Here is a 25,086-nt window from a genome sequence, read left to right as displayed (position 1 = left end):
ACAAATGACTCCCTTTTAACAGGAAGAAACCTCTGGCAGAACCAGACTCAGGAAGGGTGGCCATCCGCCTCGACCAGCTGGGGTTTGAGAAGACAGAAAAGAGGGAAAAGAGGGGGGATAAACACCATAACACCATTCAAAGGACACCTGTTGGAACAGGGAAACACAAGTTAATAACCACAATAATGTCACATGTACATAATATCATTTCAGAAGTTGAACGAGGAAAAAGAGAGCAAAGTGAGGAAAGGTGTGACCGATGAGGTCCCCCAGCAGTCTAAGCCTATAGCAGCTTAACTATGGGATGTTTCAGGATCACTTGAGCTATCCCTAACTATCAGCTTTATCAAAAAGGAAAGTTTTAAGCCTAATCTTAAAAGTGGAAAGGGTGTCTGCTTCCCGGACATTTACTGGCAGCTTATTCCACAAGAGAGGGGCCTGATAACTGAAGGCTCTGCTTCCCATTCTACTTTTATAAACTCTGGGAACAACAAGTAAACCTGCAGTTTGGGAGCGAAGTGCTCTGTTAGGAAAATATCTTACAATGAGATCTTTAAGATATGATGGAGCTCGGTCATTAAGAGCTTTATATGTGAAGAGAAGAATCTTAAATTCTATTCTGAATTTAACAGGGAGCCAATGAAGAGAAGCTAAAACTGGAGAAACATGATCTCTCCTGTTAGATCTCATCAGAACTCTGGCTGCAGCATTTTGGATCAGCTGGAGGCTTTTCAGAGAATATGTGGGACAGCCCAATAATAAGGAATTACAGTAGTCCAGTCTTGAAGTAACAAATGCATGAACTAGTTTCTCTGCATCACCCTGAGACAGGATGTTCCTGATTTTAGCAATATTACGAAGGTGAAAGAAGGCAGTCCTAGAAACCAGTTTTATAGGCGCGTCAAATGATAAATGATAAATTCTGATAAAAACTCCAAGGTTCCTCACTGTAGAACTAGAAGCCAAGGAAATACCATCTAGAGTAACTACATAACTGGTCAATTTCTCCCTGAAGCGCTCAGATTAAAAGAGAACAACTTCAGTTTTGTCTGAATTTAGAATTAGACAGTTCTGAGTCATCCAGGTCTTTATGTCTTTAAGACATGCTTGTTGTCTGACTGGTTTCATTTGGTTTCATAGATAAGTACAGCTGAGTATCATCAGCATAACAATGGAAATTTATGCCATGCTGTCTAATAATGGTATCTAATGGAAGCATGTATAAAGTAAAAACAATTAGTCCAAGCACAGAACCCTGAGGAACTCCATGACTTACTCCGATGTGTGAGGAAGATTCTTCATTTACAAGAACAAATTGGATAAATATAAATAGATGAATATGGATTAATGGAACTGCCAACCTAATGCAGTTCCTTTAATCCCAATAACATGTTCAAGTCTCTGTAACAGAATGCTGTGATCGATCGTATCAAATGCAGCACTGAGATCCAACAGGACAAGCACAGAAACAAGTCCGTTATCAGAAGCTAAGAGGAGATCATTGGTAACTTTAACCAGTGCTGTTTCTGTGCTATGGTGCACTCTGAATCCTGACTGAAACTCTTCAAACAGATTATTTCTATGTAAATGATCACAAAGTTGAACTATTTTTTCAAGAACTTTAGACAAAAAAGAGAGACTGGATATAGGTCGATAATTAGCCAACACTTCTGAATCAAGAGTAGGTTTTTTAAGTAAAGGTTTAATTACAGCAACCTTAAAAGTCTGAGGTACATATCCTGTCAACAAAGACAGATTGATCAAATCCAATATGGAAGTGTCAATTGAGGGGAAAACCTCCTTGAACAGTCTGGTTGGGATTGGGTCTAAAATACAAGTTGATGGTTCAGAAGAGACTATTGCTGTTGTTAGCTCAGAAAGATCAACTGGGAAGAAGCCGTCTAAATACAAATCAGGTTCTAAAGATACTTCTAAAGCTGCTCTACTTGATGATACATCATTGATAATAGTGGGAAGAATTCCATCAATCTTGTCTTTTCAATCCCCCCTGAGCTGTCACCTTATCGTGGTGGGGGAGTTTGCGTGCCCCAATGAGTCTGGGAGCTATGTTGCCCGGGGCTTTAAGCCCCTGGTAGGGTCACCCAAGGCAAACAGATCCTAGATGAGGGACCAGACAAAGAACAGCTCAAAAGACTCCTTATGATGAACAAAAAATTTGGACCTCGTGATCCCTTGCCCGGATATGGGACACCGGGGCCTCCCCCCCGGAGCCAGGCCCGGGGGTGGGGCCCGGCAGCGGGCGCCTGGTGGCCGGGCCTGTGCCCATGGGGCTCGGTCGGGCATATCCCGAAATGATGACGTGGGTCCCCCTTCCGACGGGCTCACCACCCGTGGGAGGGGCCAAGGGGGTCGGGTGCGATGTGAGCTGGGTAGCAGCCGAAGGCAGAGGCCTTGGCGGTCTGATCCTCGGCTACTGAAGCTAGCTCTTGGGACGTGGAATGTCACCTCTCTGTTGGGGAAGGAGCCGGAGCTGGTGCGCGAGGCTGAGCGGTTCCGGCTAGATATAGTCGGATTCACCTCGACGCACGGCTTGGGCTCTGGAACCAGTCCTCTTGAGAGGGGTTGGACTCTCTTCCACTCTGGAGTTGCCCGTGGTGAGAGGCGCAGAGCAGGTGTGGGCATACTTATTGCCCCCCGGCTGTGTGCCAGTACATTGGGGTTTACCCCAGTGAACGAGAGGGTAGCCTCCCTCCGCCTTCGGGTGGGGGAACGAGTCCTGACTGTTGTTTGTGCCTATGCGCCAAACAGCAGTTCAGAGTACCCACCCTTTTTGGAGTCTCTGGGGGAGGCACTGGAGAATGCTCCTACCAGAGACTCCCTCATTCTGCTGGGGGACTTCAATGCTCACGTGGGCAATGACAGTGAGACCTGGAGGGGTGTGATTGGGAGGAACGGCCCCCCCGATCTGAACCAGAGTGGTGTTATGTTGTTGGACTTCTGTGCATATGGACTGTCCATAACGAACACCATGTTCAGACATAAGGGTGTCCATATGTGCACTTGGCACCAGGACACCCTTGGGCGCAGTTCGATGATCGACTTTGTGGTTGTATCATCGGACTTGCGGCCGTATGTCCTGGACACTCGGGTGAAGAGAGGGGCGGAGCTGTCAACTGATCACCACCTGGTGGTGAGTTGGCTCCGCTGGTGGGGGAGGATGCCGATCAGACCTGGCAGGCCCAAACGTATTGTGAGGGTCTGCTGGGAGCGTTTGTCAGAATCCCCCATCAGAAGGAGCTTTAACTCCCACCTCCGGCAGAGCTTCAACCATATCCCGGGGGAGGTGGGGGACATTGAGTCCGAATGGGCCATGTTCCGTGACTCCATTGCCGAGGCAGCTGATCGGAGTTGTGGCCGTAAGATGGTCGGTGCCTGTCGTGGCGGCAACCCTCGAACCTGCTGGTGGACACCAGTGGTGAGGGAAGCCGTCAAGCTGAAGAAGGAGTCCTATCGGGCCTTTTTGGCCAGTGGGACCCTGGAAGCAGCTGATAGGTACCGACAGGCCAGACGGGCCGCGGCTTCGGCGGTTGCTGAGGCAAAAACTCGGGCCTGGGAGGAGTTCGGTGAGACCATGGAGAACGATTTCCGGACGGCCTCGAAGAGATTCTGGTCCACCATCCGGCGTCTCAGGAGGGGGAAGCGGCTCACAGTCAACACTGTTTACAGTGGGGACGGGGCTTTGCTGACCTCAACTAGGGATGTTGTGAGTCGGTGGGGGGAGTACTTCGAGGAACTCCTCAATCCTACCAACACGTGCTCGGAAGAGGCAGAGTCGGAGAGCTCGGAGACGGGGCCTCCCGTTTCTGGGGCTGAGGTTGCAGAGGTGGTCAAAAAGCTCCTCGGTGGCAAGGCCCCGGGGGTGGATGAGGTCCGTCCTGAGTTTCTCAAGGCTCTGGATGTTGTAGGGCTGTCTTGGCTGACACGCCTCTGCAGCATCGCGTGGACATCGGGGACAGTGCCTCTGGACTGGCAGATTGGGGTGGTGGTCCCCCTCTTTAAAAAGGGGGACCGGAGGGTGTGTTCCAACTATAGGGGTATCACACTCCTCAGCCTCCCTGGTAAGGTCTATTCGGGGGTATTGGAGAGGAGGATCCGTCGGATAATCGAGCCTCGGATTCAGGAGATACAGTGTGGCTTTCGTCCTGGCCGTGGAACAGTGGACCAGCTCTATACCCTCGGCAGGATCCTGGAGGGTGCATGGGAGTTCGCCCAACATGTGTTTTGTGGACTTGGAGAAAGCGTTCGACCATGTCCCTCGTGGAGTCCTGTGGGGGGTGCTCCGGGAATATGGAGTGCCGGACCCCTTGATAGGGGCCGTTCGGTCTCTGTATGACCGGTGCCAGAGTTTGGTCCGCATTGCCGGCAGTAAGTCGGATACGTTTCCGGTGAGAGTTGGACTCCGTCAGGGCTGCCCTTTGTCACCGATTCTGTTCCTAACTTTTATGGACAGAATTTCTAGGCGGAGCCAGGGCGTTGAGGGTGTCCGATTTGGCGACCTCAGAATGGGGTCTCTGCTTTTTGCAGATGATGTGGTTCTGTTAGCGTCGTCAGGCCGTGACCTTCAGCTCTCACTGGAGCGATTCGCAGCCGAGGGTGAAGCGGCTGGGATGAGAATCAGCACCTCCAAATCCGAGACTATGGTTCTCAGCCGGAAAAGGGTGGAATGCTCTCTCCGGGTCGGGAATGAGATCCTTCCCCAAGTGGAGGAGTTCAAGTATCTCGGGGTCTTGTTCACAAGTGAGGGACGAATGGAGCGGGAGATTGACGGGCGGATCGGTGCGGCGTCTGCAGTGTTGCGGGCTCTGCACCGACCCGTCGTTGTGAAGAGGGAGCTGAGCCAGAAGGCGAAGCTCTCTACTTACTGGTCAATCTACGTTCCCATCCTCACCTATGGTCACGAGTTGTGGGTAGTGACCGAAAGAACAAGATCGCGAATACAAGCGGCCGAAATGGGTTTCCTCCGCAGGGTGTCTGGGCTCTCCCTTAGAGATAGGGTGAGAAGCTCAGTCATCCGGGAGGGGCTCGGAGTAGAACCGCTGCTCCTCCGCATTGAGAGGAGTCAGATGAGGTGGCTCGGGCATCTGGTTAGGATGCCCCCTGGACGCCTCCCTGGGGAGGTGTTCCGGGCACGTCCCACTGGGAGGAGACCCTGGGGGAGACCCAGGACACGTTGGAGAGACTATGTCTCTCGGCTGGCCTGGGAACGGACTCTTTGTCAGCGTGGCAACAGTGCTGAAAAGAAACCTGGGATTGTTCTTAATCTCTTCTATCAATAATGAATAATAAGCAGTTCTAGCTTTACAAAGGGCTTTCTTATACGTTATTAAACTATCTTTCCAGACTAATTGAGACTCTTCTAAATTAGAGGAACGCCACTGTCTTTCCAGCTTTCTTGCAGTCTGCTTTAACGCATGCAGCTGTGAATTATACCAAGGAGCCAACCTCTTCTGACTGATTACCTTCCTTTTCAGAGGGGCAACATTGTCCAGTGTTGTCAACAAGAGAGTCATTTTCTACTGGAGTAAAATTTAGGTAGCCGTCCTCTGTCTTATCTGCACATGGCAGTGAAGAAAAGGATGATGAAATCAACTCTTTAAATCTGGTTACAGCATTCTCTGACAGACACCTATATGTAAAATTCTTCTCAGAAGTCGTACAGTCCGGTAGTGTAAATTCAAACGTTATCAAAAATTGGTCAGACAAGACAGAGGTATGAGGGAACACTGTTAACTGTTCACTCTCAATGCCATAAGTCAGCACAAGGTCAAGGGTATGATTAAGACAGTGAGTAGGTCTGTGAACACTTTGAGAAAATCCAATAGAGTCTAATATAGAATATAACAAGTATGGGATAGAGTTAACTATGCAAGATGTGAATTATAGGGAGAAATAAGGTGATTATTAGTAGTTCAAGAGGAGCAAGAAATGTCACAGTGCACACACAAGGCAACAGGAAGTGATGCAATACGTCTTACCGCAAAGCAAAGCAAAGCCGCTAAGTCGCAACCTCAACTCTCCAATGAAGCCAGCTTCACATGGAAATGTTCAAATGTATTTTCTCCACGTGTTGGACAGCCCACATACTGTACAAAGACAGTCAGACAGGAGGATAAAGAGACGTGGTTGAAATCTCCAGTGATTGCATTGAATGCCTTCGGATGCTGGCTCTGTATCCTAGCAACAGCGCCATGTATCACGTCACACGCTGTTGTCTGTGCTGCCCCCCGTGGAATGTAAACAACGATGACGACTGTATTTGGGAACTCTCTGGGCGCATAGAACGCACGGAAACCAACTGACAGCAGTTCAATATCTGGACAACATACCCTCTCCTTAACGGTCACATTGCAGGGGTCAACCCATCTCTGATTAAAAAACAGGATAATACCCCCACCTTTCCACTTGCTGCATGTACTCCGGTCACGATCCACTCATACGGCTGTGAAGCCGGGTATGTCCACACAGGAGTCTGGTGTGTTGTTTTTCAGCCTGGACTCAGACAGATCAAACTGCTCTCCTTACACAGCCGTTGGTTCCGTACAAGCGCCTCTAGCTCATCACACTTGTTTGGTAGCAAGTTAGCGTTTCCCATAATCACAGAGGGCAGAAAAGGCTTGTACCTCCAGCTCCTGTTGTCCCTCTTTGCCTTTCGTTTTGCTCCAGCTCTGCATCCACAGTACAGCTTTTTTAACTCGGTCGGAATTGTATGTTTAATTCCGTCACCAATCCTTGACAGTGCCAACAGTTCTTCTCTTGTGTACACTGTCTGATACTGGTAGCAGTGCACATTGTCAAAAAATTATAAAATAAAACAAAATGTAAGAAAAATGCAGATCACTTAAAAAGTTTAGATAAAAACTAAAAATGACATACCTAGAAAAAGCTGTTCCTGCGAAACAGCAGTGAGAATGCTTATTAGCTGAATGAGGATAGCTGACCATGCTCAAAAAGTTGAAAATAGTGAACATTTAGCAGAAAACCAGTTGCTGAAGTCTGGGTTGAAAGAATTTGAAGATTGAACATTTGAACATTGGAATGACTTGAACTTACTGGAAAAAAGGAAGAATTGATTAAATGTCTTAAAAAAAGTTACAAGTCCTAGCAGAAAAAATTGAAGGTTTAAAGAAGGAGATGTGAGATGAATTCTGTTCATAATGCAGAAAAATGTGAATATTTAAGCCACCTGGAACTAAATGAAGGCAGAAAAATACAGGAAAGCGAATAAAATGCTAAACAAAAAGTGAATAAATTCAGAAATAAGAGAGACACTGAAGAAAAATGTGAAAATTTAGCAGAAGATTATTTGCTGTAGTTTCAAAAGGCCTGAAATGTGTTTTTGAAAGGAGCTGGAGCTTTTTGAAAGCAGAAGAGTAAAGAAAAGAGAAGAAACATGTAAAAAGGACTGGCAGTTGGAAGATGCTGTGCTGAGAGATAAGTATGCACAGTAGTAATATGTGTGCGTTGCCTTTGGCATTGGCACTGCAATGGAAAATTAATTCTTATATGCATTGTATTGAGTGTTACTGTGTATAACCTGCAAATGACCGAGCTGCAAGGTACAAACCTGCCCTGTTTTTCTTAAATTCCTCTTTACAATGGTGGGCTTGTTATAATGAGATAGCTGCACTTTAAGGGGGACAAGGTATTTACGACTGTGTCTGGGTAACCTCAACTGATGGTTGGGGAGGAAAGATAGAAGAACAATCAACTATACCCAAAGACAGATGACGTGATAAGCGGGCAATATAACTGTGTTTTTGCCTCAGTGGTCAGAGCAACTCTGTATTCTGTACTGTGTTGTTCTCTCTTGCAAGATATTATTATTAAAGCCTCTTATCTCCTCAGAAAAAAATAACTGACTCTGTGCGTTAGTAAATTTCCACCAAAATTTTGGTGTCACGAACAGGATCCCTCGATTGGTGTCTCTGGACCGGACCGCAGTGCATGGCCAGCCTGGACTGAAGTAGCTGTTCTAGCCTCATACCTTCAAGGCCTTTTCGGAGAGAGAAGACTGGCAGGTCCGTTTCCTGAATACCAGCACTGTGATCATTTTTGAAATATGATAGTCTGAGGCGATATGACTGCTTTTTAGTTTTTATTTGAATAAAAGAGGGTTTCCCGGTTGTGTCATTAGTGAGACAGAGATTTCACGGGTAATTGAAACTTTTGAAGCAGTCCAAAGAAGTGTGACTGAAGTACTCCGAAGAAGTATGAGTACAGATTAAGGTCCCCATTGGAGACGTCCTTTGAGTGAAGGAATATATTTCCCCATTCCAAGTCCGAGAATGGGAAACAGTAGGTCTCAGACTTTTGACCCTCCCGGGGGACCTAAGCATGATGAAATGAAAAAGAAATATGGTCCAGAGAGTGTAAAATGGACTAGATATTGGCTAGAAAATTGGGGTTTTCCACCTGAAGGTTCTTTTAGTATGTTAGAAATAAGAAAATTAGAAGAAAAGTTTTGCAAATATGAGAAAGAGATTAAGCAAAAAAGAAAATGAAGTTTAAAGATTGGGAACGGTTGGTGGAATGTAAGAAAGGTATAGAATGTTGGAAAAAGAAAGGGTATTAAGAGAAAGAAAGGAAAATGTTAAACAAATGCCAGGACGGAATGATGATGATAATTTAGTATGTGGACGAAAAGATAATTCAGCTCTGATTAAGACTGAATCTTCTTTTAAACCACCACCATATTCCACTGATAACACTTCTTCTCCTTCTGCACCTCTTTACCCCACCCTGAGCGCTCTCGCTGTGCCAGATCCAGACCTGGACTCCTGCCCTCCTGACCTCGACGCCTGCAGCAACAACAGCCAGCCCTGCCACAAGCCTCTGGCTCTCGGGAGGAAGGGACTTCTTCAATCCTCCCTCGGGAAGAAATTCCATCATCCTCACAACATCAGTTACATAGGTCTGATGATGAGGAAAAGGAAGAAGTTTGGTTCCTCAGCGTACCTGCCCAAGAACTTTTAACGCAAGTGACAAAAATCCTTTCCCCACGAGAAAAAACAAAACCAGATCCAAACCATGACTATGGTTGAAGTTGCAGGTCCCACTGGACCATTACTGGTTTATCGACCCTGGACTGAGACTGACATCATTGAAGCATCACAATGCTTACCAGATCCAGAGAATTCTGGACCCCGTTTAGCTGACGAGTTGCGAGATTTCTGCGCACAATTCCGCCCGACCGGGGTTGAATTGTGTCGCATATTGGCAAAAAAGTTCAAACCGTCCGACCTCTGCAAAATAGAGGCCAGTATGCCACAACTGGATTTGCGACCTACCAACAGTCAACGAGGACATAATGATAACGTTTAATATGAAGCAGCCATCCAAAGACTGTGTCAAGCCATCACCACTCAAATTCCAACCAAAATCAATATGTCCCACATTTACACCTGCAAACAGAAACCCGGTGAAGGGACTGATGATTTTGTACACCGCATCCTTGAGGAAGTCAGCAAGCACAGCGGTCATCAGAGACCAACGGATTTGGGTAATGAACCAGGACCATGGGAGAGTATTGCATGCAATGCAATAATTAAAGGCCTCATGCCAGATGTCGCCACTGAAGTAAAGAACATTTACGTGGGATGGTGTGAGGGTCCTTGTTTGGTTGACGTTCGCCGATATGCTCGCCATGCTCAGAACCAAGTTGAGACGCGTTAGACAACCAAAAGGGACAAGTGTGAAAAGGAGCTGCATTTGGCAGCCTTGACCATGTATTACGCAGTTGGTGTAAACAGAGGACGAGGCCGAGGACGTGGATGTGGGAGAGGAGGTCGAAATGGGCCACGCCAGAGCTATGACCCGAATATTTGTTTTTACTGTGGCCAGACTGGACACTGGAAGAAGGACTGTCCACAGCTGAAAAGTGATGAAATTGGGCAAAAGGCTGACTGAGGGTGGGAGGCAGGTTCTGGACGTCACGCGCCAGCGGAGCCTCCACTAATGGATGATAGCACAACACACACACACACACATTCTTCCTGCTCTGTGCAGTGAAGAAACGCTTGCCGACTGTGATTCACGTAGTAAAGTTTTGCATGTTATTTCTGTCGTAGAGCAAAGATATTTCTCTCAGAATATAGGAACTTATGTTAATTTAACATCTGATCCCTACAAAGCTTTTCCAACTTTTCAACTTATTATTAAGGGAAAAAAAGAAACATTTATGATTGACTCTGGGGCTACATCATCAGTAGTGACGTCAGGGGAGTTTGATTGTCCTCCAAAGTTAAGTGGAAACCACGTTTACTCTATGTCTGCCTCAGGCCAGGTTGTGAAGGAGAAAATGACAACGTCCATTGCGTGATGTCACTCCCGATGAGCTCTCCTTCAAACACTCATTTTTGTTATCAGAGTTGTGTCCCATTAACCTGATGGGCTGTGATCTCATGTGTAAATTAGGCATTATTTTAACTTCTACACCAGAGGGTGTTAAGGTTATGTCACAGCCTGACAAAGTTTTCACAGCAGTGCAGTTTGATTCATCGGCACTTACATATGCTTATGAGTGGAAACTTCCCAGCTCTCCTTTTTCACAACAACTAGTGGAAGAAGCAAAAGCGTTAGTTTCGCCCCTTTCTGATTTCATGCAACCTGCTGATTTGCACTGCACATCACACATTTCTTTGGGGCCTGACAATGACTATGAGAAGAAGTGGTTTTGCACTCCTTTTGATAAAATATGTACGACTACTTTATTTTGGAATTCACACACTGCAGCACTGACTGTGTTGTTCACTCCAGAGCAATTTGATTTTTTTAATATTTGTGGTACTCGCCCTCACATTTCCTTGGCCAAACCTACACACTGGCATTGGCAAGGTGTGGGAGAGTTTGTTGCTACATGTCAGAAAGAAACTGATTGGACTGTTTCACCTGCCGATCCAAATTTGATGTTTTCTAAACGATTGACAGCATACAAAAAAACATTTTTGAGTACAGTGCATTGTCAAAGAACTGTGGAATTAATTCCTACCACAGAATCACATTTTGAAGCATGTTTTTTATCTGAAACAGATTTGTCTTCGATACCCATGTTGGCTGAAGTGCCCAATGATCTTTGGGCTAAGAGCAAATATGATGTGGGTTTGATAAAAGGCTGTGAACCAGTAATTGTCACCACTAAATCAGACTTTTGTCCATGTAAAAAACAATACCCTTTGAAGCCTGAAGCAGTTAAAGGGATTAAACCTGTTTTTCAATCTTTTCAGAAAACATGCGTTATTGTTCCTTGTGAAAATTCACCTGTGCTTACTCCATTGTTTCCTGTTAAAAAGATTAAAGATGCTGGCCAGCCAGATGAATGGCGTTTTGTACAGGACCTCCAAGCGGTGAATGCTGCAGTTCAGCCATGTGCTCCTACTGTGCCCAACCCACACACTATTTTGTCTCAAATTACATCAGATGCACAGTTTTTTCAGTGGTTGACTTGTCTAATGCATTTTTCTCTGCGCCAGTGCACTCTGATAGCCCATTTTGGCTTGGTTTTGAGTTTGAAGGGAGATCTTGGACTTTTACCCGGTTATGCCAGGGGTACTGTGAAAGTCCCACTATTTACAATGTTGCCCTCAAAGCTAGTCTGGATTAACTTCAATTAACCACAGGCTCTGCTCTTTTGCAGTATGTGGATGACATCCTTTTATGTAGTCCATCTAAACAACAGTGTGAAAAAGACAGTGAATCTGTTGAAACATCTTCATTCTTATGGCCATAAAGCCAGCCTTTCTAAGTTACAGTTTGTACAGGACGAAGTCACCTTTTTGGGTCATGTGATTTCTAAGGATGGGCGCTCACTTTCTCCTAAACGTGTTGCTGCAGTTCAGAACATTCCTAAACCGGTTACTAAAAAACAGCTTATGTCATTCTTAGGTATAACATCTTACTGCAGGAACTTTATTCCTAACTACTCTTTTCTCAAAGCTCCTTTAGGTGCTCTTATCCATGGAAAAGGCCTCCAGTCAGCTGACCGTGTTACATGGACTCCTGAGGCTGAATCAGCCTTTAGTCAGCTTAAGCTGGGTCTTCAAACAGCACCAACACTTGGCATTCCAGATCCTCATGAACCTTTCATACAGGCAGTTGATGAGAAGCATGGTTGTATGACATCTGTTCTTATGCAGGAACATGGGGGCAGGCAAAGGCCAGTGGCTCATTTCTCAGCAAAACTGGACTCTGTGGCTGCAGGCCTGCCTGGTTGTCTTTGTGCCATTGCAGCTGCAGAGAAAGCTGTCCTGGCCTCCCGAGATATTGTGGGCTACGCTAATTTGACTGTTTTGGTTCCTCATGCTGTTGCCATTATTCTTTTCGAGCAGAAAACTTCACATCTTTCAGCTGCTCGTTGGCTCAGATACACCTCTGTGCTCCTTGATATGCCAAATGTCACTGTTAAACGTTGTACTGTTCTGAATCCTGCTACTTTGCTTCCGACTCCTGAGGATGGGGAGCCTCATGACTGTGAAGCTGTTCTGGAACAAGTTTGTACACCCCAACCTGATCTTTTAGACTCCTCTTCCAAACTCTGACATGATTCTTTTTGTAGATGGATCAGCTTTGCGTGATCCAGCCACAGGTACTAACTGTGTTTGGTTTGCAGTATGTTCTTCACATGACACTTTGTTGTCTGGTTCTCTTCCTAAACATTTCTCTGCTCAAACTGCTGAGCTTATTGCACTTACTGAAGCGTGTAAGCTGGCAGCTGGTAAGTCTGTCACCATTTACACAGATTCCAGATATGCTTTTGGTGTTGTTCATGACTTTGGTGCGCTGTGGAAACACAGGCATTTCCTTAAATCAGATGGTAGAACTATTCTGAACTCCAAGCAGGTTTCTGATCTTCTTGATGCGATCCTTTTGCCTACAGCAATCTCGGTCTATAAGTGTGCGGCTCACACTAACTCAGACGATCCTGTTGCTTGTGGCAATGTCAGAGCTGATGCTGCAGCTAAGCAAGCAGCTAAATCTTTTCCTGTTTTCGCTTCCCTCTCTTTGCAGGCAGAAGACTCCCTCACAGATCTCCATGCTTTGCAAACTTTTGCCTCTGCAGATGGAAAACGCATTTGGTCCTCTGTGGGTGCAACTCATACAGATGGTGTTTGGATGGGACCCGATGGTAAACCCTGTCTACCTAAACATTTTTTTCCTCATTTTGCAAAATTGACACATGGGTTGAACCACTGCTCAGTGGTCCACAAAAGGATTCAGTTCATATGCGCAAAAATACTGTCAGTCATGTATGGTTTGTGCCACACATAATGCAGGAAAAGCAATGCACACCTCACAAGCTGCACATCCTCCACCAGAGAGACCATTTGAACATTTGATGATGGACTTTGTTGAACTCACACCAGCTGAAGGAAAGAAATATGCACTAGTAGTAGTGGACATGTGTAGTAAATGGGTTGAAGTTTTCCCTGCAAAACATGAAAACAGTAATGCAGTGACTAAAGCACTGCTAAACAGAAATCACTCCTAGATGGGGCATTCCAGAGAAGATCAGCAGTGATAATGGCACACATTTTGTAAACACTGCATTGACTGAGGTTGGTAAGTTCCTGGGAATAAGCTTGCGCACACATTGTGCTTATCATCCACAGAGGGGAGGTGCTGTGGAAAGAGAAAATGGTACATTAAAGTCCAAGTTAGCCAAATGTTGTGAAGAAACAGGTCTGCCATGGCAAAAGCATTACCTATTGTGCTTACCTATATGAGGATGAGAATCAGAGCTTAAGTGAATCTCAGCCCATTTTATTTGGCAGACCTCCTAACCTGGGATTGGGACCTGTAACCAGACCCCTCCCTTCCACAACTGTTTGTGATGATGCTATGTTGTCTTACTGTTGAAACCTTTTCAGTGTTCTATCTCAAGTTTCACAGACAGTAAAAGCAGCCCTTCCAGCCACAGCAGACACACCTCTGCACCCACTCCAACCAGGTGACTGGGTGGTCCAAACGTTGGCAAGGCCCGTTCCAGGTGATACTGGTCACTCACACAGCTGTTAAAGTCGCAGTGAGAGCAACCTGGTTTCATGCCAGGCACTGTAAGAAGGTACCAGAACCAGTAGATGACTTCCACCCTGACATACATCAGCCTAAGCAACACGCCCGGAAGGACAAAGATAAGAGTCAGCAGTAAAAGCTGTACTCCACCGGTGTGTTAAGTGCTAGTAACCTCTGACACTGAAGATTTAAACATCCTTACTGAGACCTGCAATGAAGCGACGTGGTGATCACACGTGTGAACCATGGCAGAAACTGTTTATTTGTATTTTCTTTTTTTTAACCAGCATGTGCACATTTTATCTTGATTTCACAGGGAGCAATAATACAGGGCTGCTGTATTGTTCCCTGTGTGCGAGGCCTCATTGTATGCATCTCACCAAATGATTCAAATAACTCAAAGAACTTCTTTGCTTTCAAAATTTTTCCTCTAGTGACGCTGACTTAGAGAGGAATGAAGATAATCATGTTTAATTGTTCATGTTTTGATTGTTTATCATTGGACCCTTTATCACTATGATGCCTGCATTTTAAACTCACGTTGTGTGCAAATGCAGGCTGATGTTTTACAGATAAAGTTATTATTTTCCTTGTTTCTTTTGGGTTGATTAATATAATGGTATTATTATAATCAAAAGGGAGGAATGTAATGGAAAATAATTCTTATATGCATTGTATTGAGTGTTACTGTGTATAACCTGCAAATGACTGAGCTGCAAGGTACCAGCCTGCCCTGTTTTTCTTAAATTCCTCTTTACAATGGTGGGCTTGTTATAATGAGATAGCTGCACTTTAAGGGAGACAAGGTATTTACGACTGTGTCTGGGTAACCAACTGATGGTTGGAGAGGAAAGATAGAAGAACAATCAACTATACCCAAAGACAGATGACGTGATAAGCGGGCAATATAACTGTGTTTTTGCCTCAGTGGTCAGAGCAACTCTGTATTCTGTACTGTGTTGTTCTCTCTTGCAAGATATTATTATTAAAGCCTCTTATCTCCTCAGAAGAAAATAAATGATTCTGTGCGTTAGTAAATTTCCACCACAGCACCCATAACTAGACAATTTCTGAAGAAATTTAGCCCGCCGACAGACAGATGCTGTGCTGAGAGACTTGCTAGTTACCAGTCAAGTATTAGATATTGCAAATCCAGTCTGAAATATGACAGTCATATTTCTGCCTAAAGCAGTAAGGTTTTACCAGGCCAGTACAGCACACAGAAGGACATCCTAAGCCAGAGACACAGAGGAGGACAGGTTGTGCCTCTTGAGAACAAATAGCTGCTTCAATAGATTTATAAGTCATAGTAAAAGAAAAATTTAACCTGTTCATAGCAGAAAGGTATGCTGCAGACAGTTAAGTCATTTCTATCAAGGTCCTGTGTAGAATACAGGTTTTATGGCAGTTTTAGCACAGCCCTCACTGTCAGTTTAAAGGAGAGAAGTGCAGCTTTTTAAAAATGGAAGTTTGTGCTGTGATGGCTGAGAGACAGATAACATCATGTTACATTGTTTTAGAAGCACACATAACACAGGCTGGCATAAAGCTTTTACAATAGGGCAGCCATCTTGGGTCTGGCCACCTTATTAGTTTCTGTGGGCAACAGCTGCCCAAAGAAACTGACAAATCTGCACCTCACTTTTGTCCCCTTAAAATCTGAGGGTTTTAATTATGAAGCACAAGTCTGGAACAAACGGTCGCTGTTCGAAAAGTAGAAGTTGTATCCGAATAATTCTTTCACCGTGAGCGCCAGAAGGGATGGGGGAAGCCAGAGGTGTAATTCTTATTCTGCTCTTGTGTAAGGTTTGTTTTTTTATGGCAGTTTTAAAATGAGTCTTTCACACTGATTTCATTGCGCGGCCTGTTTATAATGGAAAAGTAGCTGGAGCTGGAGTGCGCCTCTCTGTGCTTAGAGGTGATTTGTGAGGACAAGCTCAATGAGAGTGACTTTGGGTGAAAGAGGACTAAAATACCTACGTTTTGATGTATAATTTGTCAAGATCAGGCAGGTATTTTGGACGTGAGAGGCATTTGTTTGAAGAAGTTTTTTTTAAATCATTTTAGAGTGGGAGTGAGACTGTGAGCTGCATGAGACAAGGTCCTCTGGCTCCATAAAACGTAAACTGCTGTTGTGTCAAAGCTGTATGAGCTATTAACAAGCCCTTTACCACAGTTAAAGTTGAGTCTTTCCTGTCACATATAAACTTTGAATGATGTCTCTGTGATGACGTATGGCTGAGTTATGAGCCCTCTAAAATAGGACAGTTTGGGGCTCGTTGAGCATCAAACTGCCCTATTTTCATGCATTAAAATCATGAAGGAGCAAAAATGTTCATGTTTTTGAAACTGTCATATTTCAAAATTGGCTTAATATTTGAAAAAGCTGAATCATTTGGTAATAGCTGAATGTCTTGTGACCCGTTTAAAGTTTGAATGGTGTATTGTTTGTTTGTTGTTTTTGTAATTATCAGACATTCCAACCCCCAATCCAAAGAAGAAAGAGGAAACCAAAACAAAACAACAGAAAAAATTAGTTATTTAAAAAAATTATATTTTCAGGAAAACACTAGAGGTTACATAAACTCTTTGAACAACTCAAAAAGATGGGAAACGGAGCTTCAAAATAGAACAGTCTTTTATAGTAACAAATTAAAATGGGGAAAAGCATAAACTTAACACAAACATCTTTTTTACATTTTTGATTCAGGTGGTTGTGAGGGTTTCCCCCTGAGGGTGAAGAGAAATACATTAAGCTTAGTCCATTGCAAAATGTAGACCAGGACACTTACTGTGGCCTTCTTCTGCCCCAAGGAAATTTGAAAGAAAAACAAAACCAAAACAACCGTGCAAGAACTGATGATGAGCTTAAGAAAAGTGTGCAGTTTGTAGGTTTGTGTTTTTTGTGTGCACACATGGTCTAACAGTCTTATTGCATCACTTGCTTTTGTAGTCCTCTCTTCTGCATCTCCTTAGAAATGCATGTCATTATCCTCTGAGCCAGTCAGTAAGGAAGAAAATAAAAAAAATAAAATATAACTAGTAAGTCTGCAAGTAAAGCAGTTGGATCCAGTCTTTCTGCCACTTAGCTTGTTTTTCAAAGCATATCAATTGTTTAATTTATAGTCACAGGGGCTGTGATGATCCGTTTTCAGTTGGGTCCATAAATACACAATCCACTGATAGTACAGACAGCCCATGTTTTTCAAATTTGTGGTGCAACAGCAAAACATGTTACTGTCTGTTTCCTCTGTCCAAAGCAGTAGAAACCAGTATATCAGCTCAGTAAACATATTCTGCAGCCTGGTATTCCAGCTGACCAAATGTAGACCACAGCAACTCCATCACCAGAGGTGATAGGGAAGAAGAAGAGAAAGTGTTTAAGGAAAAGGAAGAGAGATTAAGAAAGGAGAGAGCAAAGGTTTCTCTCTCATCTCATGTTTTCATTTGTGTCTTTGAAGGGCTTTCCTCTTTCTCCTCTTGAAGAAACAGCAGCACCTGCAACATATAAGTTTGTCACTAAGACTTCAATGACAACAATCTTTCAAGTAACAAGTGCTACACACTGTGTGTCCTTTCAGTAACAATAAGTATAGAACAAAAATAAATGTTTAAAGTTATCCGATCTGGGTTTGAGCCGAGGAGCTTTTATGTTGATTAATACTTGTTTTTTTTAATAACTTGACATTCTAACCAACGACCTCTTTGTCTCTGCCTTCTTTACTTTTGAGTAACTTAAAAGAAAACAAAAAAAACAAGAGCCCTCTACAAAAAATCCGTAAAATAAAATAAAAAAAAAAACAGCTCTTGTTGGGCGTCTTTCTTTTTTGGTTGGTTGTTTTGTACAGTAATAGGCAGGAGGGTCAGTTGATGAACATAGTAACTTGCTTAAATACAGAGATTTTTTTTTTGTGTTTTGAAAATTATGGCAAACCTCAACCACCTACCCATTCACTTGAAATATGAACATAAAGTACAGCTTTTAATATATGATGGGTTAATATGTGTTTGTGTGACATTGTTCTACCACAGCGTTATTTATTATAAAAATAGTACACTTAGGTGATTTTTTGGGGTCAGTCTTTCAGGTGTGAAGAGGTATTTTCCTACAGGGAAGCCCCACAAAGGCAGTAAAACATCATTGTGAGAGTCTAGGTGTTCTTACTTAGTGTCATCAGCAACTTCAACCTCTGCGTTGGCTGTGATTGGTGCGTTGGAGTGTCCTGCAGTGGGGTCATCTGTATTCAGCTCCCCATTGGTTGAACTCATCACCTATTGGGAAGAATAATCAGATGGTGGTGAGAGGACAGGGTTACCAACCTCATATTTTAGATGGAACAAAATGAAAAACACATGCATTACCTCTACTGTATATGAAAAGACTGCTGATGTGTCCTTAGGTTATAAAACAAGTTTCAGCTTAATGTGGACATAAGAGCTGCAACACAAGGGAAGCTTCATGTCTCCAGAGATACAGGAAATGTTGGCAATTTTTCTTCAAAAACTTGTGTTTCAACTTAAATAACTAACAGTTGATGGTGGATTTAAGTATAAAGGTCATTCATTAAGCTGAAGAGCCGAAGATTTCTCTCTCACTGACAAACCTGATGCAGATTTTACATGTTGAATCATCTAGTAGAAAAAGAAATAACCAAAATAAAACAAGCTGACATGGACCACCAGAGCCGACTGTGCATTACACATTGAAAACACAAGAGACACAGACAGAGACATTCTGGAGAATTATTTGTTGGCTTGTCGTGTAAGGGCCTTATGAAAGTATATCATAGAAAGTGCTTAGTGCTTGAATAGAATTTCATTTAATGATTAAAAATGGACAAATATATTTACCAAAACAGTGTCAATATGGTTTGTTAGTTATTAGAATTTCTGTAATGTCACTTGCACTTAATTGGCATGTTGCAAATTTAAAGCTCAATTAGAAACATCACATTACTATTACCTGCTCTTCACAGTGGTTATGATTATTTTGGTCCTACCAGAGCCTTTCAATTTTGATAACTTTTTGTTGCAATTCAATCATTTTAAAATGGATTCAAGTATTAAGTACTTTTCATCCATTTTCAAATAATACTACACGATGACAGTTTTGCAGGGTTTTATTCACTTGCTAAACACCCTTTTTACAGTGTGTGACAAATCTAATTCAACATAATTTGGAAAGAGACACCTGTCTATGTAAAATCTCCCAATTTCTGGTGTATATCAAAGTGACAATCAAGCCATAAGGCAAACAAAACAAAACAAAACAAAAATACTACATCTGACATCCCAGATGGCTTGTTAAAAAGAACTAAGCCCTCAATAGAAAGAGTTTGGAAAAGAGCAGGCAATTAGAAAATAATATGTGGCAGGTAAATGGATTTTATCACAAGATAAATTCAGCCAACCATAGAAGCAAAGTGCTAAAAACAGACGCAGTCAGGGAATAAAAACTGGCATTGCTGAAAGTTGTTATACCTAAAATCTGCGAGCAAAGAACCGTGATTGACCCCGAGTTTGGTATTTTCACCACATTTAATGGCTTGCAGCCTGGCAAAATTAGTGTTTTGTGACTGAAACGCTGGGAGCCTTGTGAGAATGCAACCATCAAGTGCTCAGTATATGTTGTATGTATAACTCATGTATAACTTATATGTATAACTCCTTTGAGACAGTAAAGAAAGCTCCAGGTGATGTCCTCATTAAGCTGGACATCTATTTGATTATAATGACAGAAAAACCCTCAAATGAGTTGTCTGTGTACATACGGTACTCAAAGTGCACTGGTGCTGTATTAGTTATGTCATTAGTTAATTTTGTGGATTTCAGTATGGTGCTTTCATGGATACAGTCAATGCTGAGGAGACAAAATATTGTTACAGCACAACACCACTTGTAAAGAGCTAATTGCTTTAACGTGGAATCAATGTCAGCTAGCACAAAATTAATCTCAATCATTGGACATGAATTATGCTACATGTAAATCTTCTACTTGTATAATGTACATATAAGAAAAAAATACAACTCACAGCAAGAACTACTACCAAGATATTGGCTATTGTTATATTGTTTACTCTGGTTGTGCCTACGTAAACCGTATGAATGTCACACTTTTCCTTTGTCACTGTTCTTAAAAAGCAGTACACATCATGTGATATTTAAAAACAACTGGCAACTACTTTTTGTTCTATTGCAGGTAGTCTTATCATCTAATATATATTTATATACATAATGTTAAAAAGGTAACTATAGAAAGAAGTGGAGAAGTAAAAACGGTTTAACTTCTGTAGAACTACAAAATTAGTAAAAACTACTTGATAAAAAAGAATTTTTAAAAAAAAAAAGGTATTTCGAGATTTCTCATACAATATTATAAAGTGCAGGAATAACTGATAAGGAAACAGACTTTCAGTTAGCCCACTGCAGAGACAGAGAGGGTCATGCAGGCGGACAGATAGACAGGTAGGCAGACAGACAGGAAGCCAGCAGAGCTAACCCCTCCTCTCAGTACCTGGACAGACCCGCCCAGCCTATCAGCAGTAAGATGGGAGCCCAGCAGCTCTCGATTGGTGACTGGAGTGGGTTGAGACTCGCTGCCTTTCCCCTCAGGAGACTAGAGGAGATGGGAAGTTGATCACAAGAGAAACAGAAAGGCAAAGAGAAGAGAAATAAGATGGAGAGAGGAGGAGAAAGTGGATGAGATGGGGAAGGGGAAAAGTAAAGAGAAAAATATTTGGGGTGGGAAAAGAGTGAGAATTAAGAAGACAAGCAGATGAGACACAGGACCATCAGGATGAGGAGAGAAAAAAAAAATTAGGAAAGAGTGGCAAAGAAAAGAGAAAATAAATATTGAGTTTAGAGTCAGTATTTGGTGGTAGAAAAACAAGAGCGTGGATAGTCAAATGTGCAGTACGGTGAAAGTGCACAGGAGTGTTATCCCTGCAAGAGGGAGGTGATGGGGATTTTTTGCGCTCTTTTGGCCTCACCTGCCTCACAGGTCTTTTTTGGGAACTAAGATCCAAATAGACCTACAATTAAATCTTAGGGTTAGGTGATATAACCAGCTTTAACCTGCTATACCAAGTGCAGTCTGAGCAAGGTATAGATATAAGCCTGTTAAATAAAGAAATCAAACAATGGTGAAATTCTCCCCTCTGCTGATTCTCATTTGTTAGCTTTGCCATTCAAACAGACATGGACACTCACATGGCGTTTTATCAGTAAATTATAATGATAATTAATTTATCATTTTTCTTTTCATAATATTGTGTACTCAAATATTCTACAATTTAATAGAAAGTGGTGTATAATTGATGGTCACTAACCAAGCAAATATTTACCATAAATAATTTCATTGAAGGAAAAAAATAAAGCTGACCATCAAACAGACCTGTCGCAGCTCCAACACCTGCCATAAAAAATATAAGGAATTTCCAGTTACATTTTGAAAATATTTCAACTTCTTCCTTTTTTTTTAAACCAGTTTCTTAGAAATGCAAATTACAATTAATATCACTATCATTCATATTATTGGAGTAAGAAATAACTTGTATGAAATAACAGATTTATCAATTTGCTTTTCCCTCTTTAGGGCAGCTGTAGTTCGGGAGGAAGGGTGATCGTCTTTCACTTGGAAAGTCACTCGTTTGATTCCCAGCATCACCAAACCACATGTCAAAGTGTCTTTGGGCAAGATACTGTACCCCACATTTCCACCACTGCGTTCACTGGAGTGTGCAAAATATACACTGTAAACTGTATAGACTAAGAGGTGTTGTATGAGGCTTGTAATGCAAAAGTATTCTGGTTAACAAGACTAGTAAAGCACAATATAAATGCAGTCCATTCAGCATTTAACTTTGGGCACAAGACAAATAGTTATGGCATAAAACTAATGTGTTGAAGGCTCAAGTCAGTTAGTATTTTTGTTTGTATTCATTCATTTCAGATAAAAAGTTCATATTCACTCGTTACATAATAAAAATGCATACTGGTCCCTTAAATTGTGGAATAGCAGTAATGCCATTAGTAAAACATTGGACCCCCTTTTGCCTTCAGAACTGCCTTAATTCTTCATGGCATACTTTCAGCAAGGTGTTAGAAAAACTCGGAGATTTTGGTCCATATTGACATGATAGCATCACGCAGTTGCTGAGAATTTGTCGGCTGCCTATTGTGACATGGTGCATTATCCTGCTGGAAGTAGCCATCAGAAGATAGGTACAATGTGGTCATAAAGGGATGGACATGGCCAGCAACAATACTCAGGTAGACCGCGGCATTTAAACAACACTCAATACCCAAAGTGTGCCAAGAAAATTTCCCCCACACTATTTCACCCCCACCAGCCTGAACAGTTGATACAAGGCAGGATGGATTTCATGTTGTATATGCCATATTCTGACTCTACCATCTGAATGTTGCAGCTGAAATTGAGACTCGTCAGACCAGGCAACGTTTTTCCAATCTAGCCTTGTCCAATTTTGGTGAGCCTGTGCGAATTGTAGTCTCAGTTTCCTATTCTTAGCTGACAGAAGTGGCACCCGGTGTGGTCTTCTGCTGCTGTAGCCCATCTTCTTCGAGGTTCGACATGTTGTGCGTTCAGAGATGGTATTCTGCATTCCTTGGTTGAAACGAGTGGTTATTTGAGTTATTGTTGCCTTCATATCATCTTGAACCAGTCTGCCCATTCTCCTCTGACCTCTTACATCAGCAAGGCATTTTCGTCCACACAACTGCCGCTCACTGGATATTTTATCTTTTTCTGACCATTCTCTGTAAACCCTAGAAATGGTTGTGCGTGAAAATACCAGTAGATCAGCAGTTTCTGAAATACTCGTCTGGCACCAACAACCATGCCACATTCAAAATCACTTAAATCCGCTCTCTTCATCATTCTGATGCTCAGTTTAAATTTCAGAAAGTTGTCTTGACCACCTCTCTACATGCCTAAATTAGTCCATGAGTCAAGACCCCAAAATTGGCCTCCCACAATCGAACGGGTGGGAAATTTCTAGTTTTTTTTTTTTGACTTGGTAGACATCTCTAGTTAACAGTTTGGCATGATAACCAATGCAAACAGGTATCTTAGTGGTGGTTTTCATGTGTTGAATAGGTGGACCGGTAGAGTGGGAACTTGAAAACTGTGTATAGTGTTTGTTCGATATTATGCTGTCTGTTGACCACTCAGGATTCTTAATCACTTCAAGGATGTTTTTCTCTTTTATCAAGACCGTACTGTAATAATAATAGACTCACCTCAGGAATATGTGAATGAAAATGTGATAAAAATGAGAATATACACATGAAATACATTTTAGAGTGTTTTACTTTTTATGCAATAACAAGAACAACAACAATAAAATATGTTTTATACAATTAAAATGAACTAAGGAGCTTGCTCCTTCTGTCACAAATAATGTAGAGCATACTGCCAGTACAGTATTTCAAGTGTTACAAGTTGCCACAAACATCAGACCTCCATTTCAATCCTCAGTATCAAAGTCAGTCAGGTATGCATCTGTGATCATGTCATGATCATCCTCCTCTTCAGATTGATTGTCACAGGTCTGCAATTTGCAGAGGTTTGTAAATTTCGATCCACTGCTCATGCACTGACATTCTGGGAGTTTGCATCTACGGCTGCAGTTGCAGGACAGCAGTTGCAGCACTGCCTCAGGGGCTGGAGATCCCCGCATCCATTCTACAGTGAGCTAACCATCGTCATTTCTGGCCCAGCCATGCTCTAGTAGGCTTGGGACTTGCGGATGTTGCTGAAGATTGGCTCTCCAGATGCCAGCCTGGTAGTTGGCACGCAAAGCATGCATGAAGAGGCAGTCCACACATGGTGGAAGTTGGCTAGATTCAAGCTCTCCTTGCTGCATGCAGAAAAGCTGTTAGTGGGCTGTGTTGATGTCCTGTTTTCGTGGATGCTGTGTACAGTTTGCATGTGAATGCTTGCAGCTTCATGAATAGGTCCATGGATAGTTCCCAGAGAATTGAGGCAGAGCACCAGGACATCGGTGTCATCAGCTGCTCCTACAACAGCACTGTAGCCTTCCTCTGCGGTATGAGCTGCATGCAAAATGATTCTTGTGTCTGCCTCTTCTTGATTTGACTGCAGACATGCAACCTCTGCCCACTGATCCATGGTGATGTGCAAAGTTTTATTAACTGGCAACATAGAGCTGCTCGTCTTTCAGCTTTTCCCTCTTGAGTGTTTTCCACTCAGCCACCAGGAATCTTGTAAGGTTGGCCTTGTTGGCCGAGTGGGGGAGAAACTTTCTCCATTGCTGGATCCGGTGACCTGGTGCAATGTTTTGGAACTGTATTCCTGTGGTGCACCCCGTTTGCTCTCTCTGCATTCTTGATCGAGTCCTCCCGATATACATCAAAGACCACATCAATTCTCTGGCTTCTAGCTCCTTCATGTAGGATTTGAGTCAGGGCTGAGTCTGCAAGTTGAGAGAAGGTCTGGTTATTACCCTTCATCTTCTGAACCAGGCTCATTCCATCAATGATTGTAGCAGATGGTCTCTGCTGGTAAGACCTGTTTCTCCAGCTCCCTGGCCAGAGCAGCTTTGCTTTTTTTTTTCTTCTAAGTGTCCCATCTCCATTGGCAAGCACCCATGGCAATGTTCCTAATGGGTGAGAAAGGACATCACTCATTTGGAGATGCCACCACTCTCTGCCACCAGGACCATGTGGGCGAAAAGCTTCTTGTCAGCCTGCAAAATAACCTTGTTCAGGTTGCTTGCTGAAGGCTTCTTTCAGATATCTGAAAACATCTTCAGTCTCTTCTTTGTCATCTTATCACGGAACTGGGTCTTTGGGCTTTGGTATTCAAGCTGATCCCACTTGAATGCCTCATATGCTTCTGTGCCAATCTTATGAGCATCAAGAAGGTCTCCTGCTATATCTGTAGGAGGGAAGGTACCTGTTGAAATGCTGACAAGCTCACTTTCTCTTGGGTCAAAAGGGTTCATCCAGTTATCTGCCCCCTGAGTTGATTTGAAACAATAACAAATTTTGATTTTTGAGTTTTGTTGTGATTAC

General features: G+C 42.9%; 1 protein-coding gene across 5 annotated transcripts in view; it reads right to left on the bottom strand.

The window, feature by feature from the left end:
• Window positions 1–25,086, bottom strand: part of LOC140268581 (casein kinase I-like) — a 181,200-nt gene that overhangs the window by 125,296 nt on the left and 30,818 nt on the right. For 2 of the 5 annotated variants that reach the window (XM_072363507.1, XM_072363508.1), the window contains exons 10-12: window positions 20,543–20,644; window positions 18,194–18,300; window positions 16,562–17,526 (exon numbers count right to left, since the gene is read on the bottom strand). In XM_072363507.1, the coding sequence (XP_072219608.1) occupies window positions 17,472–17,526; window positions 18,194–18,300; window positions 20,543–20,644 (264 nt within the window). In that variant the 3' untranslated portion in view covers window positions 16,562–17,471. Of the gene's footprint in view, window positions 1–16,561; window positions 17,527–18,193; window positions 18,301–20,542; window positions 20,645–25,086 lie in introns of those variants that run through there. The other 3 variants (XM_072363509.1, XM_072363510.1, XR_011907545.1) reach the window with 2 other exon arrangements.

The sequence above is a fragment of the Leuresthes tenuis genome, unplaced genomic scaffold (genome assembly GCF_036924035.1).
Source record: "Leuresthes tenuis unplaced genomic scaffold, fLeuTen1.0.hap1 SCAF_14, whole genome shotgun sequence".
Taxonomy (NCBI): domain Eukaryota; kingdom Metazoa; phylum Chordata; class Actinopteri; order Atheriniformes; family Atherinopsidae; genus Leuresthes; species Leuresthes tenuis.
Note: the sequence above shows the minus strand (reverse complement) of the source record. Positions and strands in the feature narration are given on the sequence as shown.